This window comes from Cebus imitator, unplaced genomic scaffold, assembly GCF_001604975.1.
Source record: "Cebus imitator isolate Cc_AM_T3 unplaced genomic scaffold, Cebus_imitator-1.0 Scaffold235, whole genome shotgun sequence".
Classification (NCBI taxonomy): Eukaryota; Metazoa; Chordata; class Mammalia; order Primates; family Cebidae; genus Cebus; species Cebus imitator.
Window position 1 is genome coordinate 3,196,635 of NW_016107550.1, and position 2,431 is coordinate 3,199,065.

The 2,431-nt window shown below is 52.9% G+C and overlaps 2 protein-coding genes across 2 annotated transcripts in view; both read right to left on the minus strand.

Moving 5' to 3' along the window:
• LENG1 (leukocyte receptor cluster member 1) overlaps window positions 1-2,013 on the minus strand; it is a 5,639-nt gene extending 3,626 nt beyond the window's left edge. The window contains exons 1-2 of the mRNA XM_017497947.2: window positions 1,613-2,013; window positions 366-545 (exon numbers count right to left, since the gene is read on the minus strand). Of these exons, the coding sequence (XP_017353436.1) occupies window positions 366-545; window positions 1,613-1,744 (312 nt within the window). The 5' untranslated portion in view covers window positions 1,745-2,013. The remainder of the gene's footprint in view (window positions 1-365; window positions 546-1,612) is intronic.
• A 135-nt stretch (window positions 2,014-2,148) lies between these two features.
• TMC4 (transmembrane channel like 4) overlaps window positions 2,149-2,431 on the minus strand; it is an 18,892-nt gene continuing 18,609 nt past the window's right edge. Inside the window, exon 11 of the mRNA XM_037727659.1 lies at window positions 2,149-2,414. Coding sequence (XP_037583587.1) covers window positions 2,346-2,414 — 69 coding nt within the window. The 3' untranslated portion in view covers window positions 2,149-2,345. The remainder of the gene's footprint in view (window positions 2,415-2,431) is intronic.

Below are 2,431 nucleotides of genomic sequence, written 5' to 3' on the forward strand. Positions count from 1 at the left end.
ACCAGGATGGTTTCGATCTCTTGAACTTGTGATCCACCCGCCTCGGCCTCCCAAAGTGCTGGGATTACAGGCGTGAGCCACCGCGCCCGGCCTGATTTAGATTTTTAAAAGCCCATCAGGTTTGAGACCCCTCCAGTTTGGAGACCTGAGCAGTTTGCCTAGTAGCTGGGGATCTCGAGCATCTACCTCCAAGCCCTGGGGGCACCCAATGGCAACAGCCACCACTTCTGAGTGTCATGCTTTGGTATGGTTCTAAATTTTTAGTGTTCACTATTGTTTAGCCTTAGTCACAACCAAAGGCTAAAGTGCCCCTCCCCCCAGCTCCATTCATGTCTCCTCTGATGAAGTGGATAAAGTCAGCTTACTTTCTCCTGTCGCTTTTCTTCCTCGTGCTCTTTATTGCCTCTGATCAGGCCTTTCCCTTCCTCCAGCAGCTCTCGAAACAGGTCCACAGGGCCAGAACTTGGGGCTCCCACCTCTGCTGCCTCAAGCTCAGGCAGTGAGTTCTGATGTCTGGCTTTCTTCCGTAGGAATTCTGTACGGGCCTGGGGAGAAAGTTACAGGCAAGACATTAAAAACCTAGAGGTAATTCAAGAACTTTTAAGTCTGGTGCCCACCACAGGAAACAGCAGTCCAGGATGCTGGGGTTATAAGAAAGCGAGCACTCGGCGCTTACAAGAGGCACCTGTCCTAGCTAGGGGTGAGGATAGGCAGATAAAGCAACACCTGGGTTTTATAAACTGACTTTCGAATAGTCAACCACAGATCTAGGATGGCTGGGAGGAGGTACCTGGCCTAAACCAAAGGGGTTCCTAACCTCAGGTGAAACAATTGAAACAGCCATAAAGGTAGAACAAACTGCATTAGGTCAGATGATCTGGATTCCAGGCATGGCTCCAAAGTCATTACCCCAAGTCCACTGATGAAGCCCTGTCTCTCGCCTTCAGGACAAAGCGCTCAGCAGCCTACTGAGATTCTAAAAACCCAGACTACCTCCCTCCCACTGTGGAGGATCAGAGTGGCTAAGGAACTAAAAGTTAGGTGTACACCAAACAGATTTAAGGAGCTATACATAAAGCCCATGTTTGTGTGTGTGTCTAGGGGGTGGTGCAGGGAAAGGGCTAGCCCGAAGGGGTGGAGCCTTCCCCTCCCTTGAAGCCATCTCCCTTCGTGCCACGGAGATGACAATACCCCTTTAAGAAAGAACGGTGCTTATGGGGGATTCTGGAAGTCAGGCGTTCTGCATGTAGTTAGCATACAGTAACTGCTCAATAAATAGGCTGTGCAAGCAAACTAAAAAGTGATCCGAATTTCCTTAAACTGTCCAAAGAATCATGAATTCAGTAAACATTTATGCTTCTCTTTTGTGCTAGACATTGCTCTAGCCATGTGAAATACATCAGTGGAGAGAAAACTAAGACGAGGGAGCGATCAAAGGAGATTTGGTGGGCACAAAGTCTGCCGAGCAACGTCTTCGAAAAAGAGATCGGCGCCTGGTCACGAATTACACACGGAGCACAGGGCGCCTGCGCAACGCCGCCACTTCCGGACCCCTATCATGGCGCCTGCGCGCTGGGCTCCGGAGTTCCGCCCGGCCAGCCCCCGGGCTTACCTCTTGCTGAGCCAGCAGCACCCTCCGCTCACGCTCCTTCTCTTCCTCCCGGGCCTGGGCCTCGTCACGCCGCACGCGGGCAACATTGTCCTTGTTCCGGACGTGCCAGCTCTTCTTGGGCAAGATATTCATGGCGTCGTAGCAGTCCACGGACTGGCACGCCCGCCTCTTTACACTTCCGATTGGCGAGAGAATGTCCCCTCCCTCTTGTCCCTACTTCGACCACAGATTGGTTCTGAACTCATTGGTACGGCCCCCCCGGCCTGTAACGACAAGTGATTGGTTGAGACGCCCTTTATATCAGCGAATGCCAGGCTTTTGGCGCGTGGTATCCCCTAGCAACCGCTTATCACAAATCTGAGCCAATCGTGAGTTGGCCCGCCCCTAAGCCAGATTCGGCCGCCGATTGGCCGACACAACGATCAAGCCTTCTTACGGAAGAGCACTTCGCATAGCGACACATTCCCATGCATTTGATTGGCTCCTGCCCTGCTGTAGCCCTGCCCCCAACTTCAGGACGCAGATTTCAACGCGCGCTCAGGCACCTTGGCTGTATTTATTGGTAGAAGAAAGATCACCCGAGAGTCTGGGACGTGGCGGCCGGGGTCCCTGGAAATCTCCAGATCCTAGAGCTGGAAGAGCGTGGCGTCTTCTCCAGTTCTCCTAGTTTTACAGATGTGTCCTAGGCTTACAATTGGCCTGGGGTCTGAAGGTGGGACATGGACTGCACAGGTCAAAAAGCCGGGTTGGTGGAGCTCAGCGCCACAGCGCGCCGTGCCAGGAAGACTTTATTCTGCGCCTCCTGAGGCAAAGAGGTGG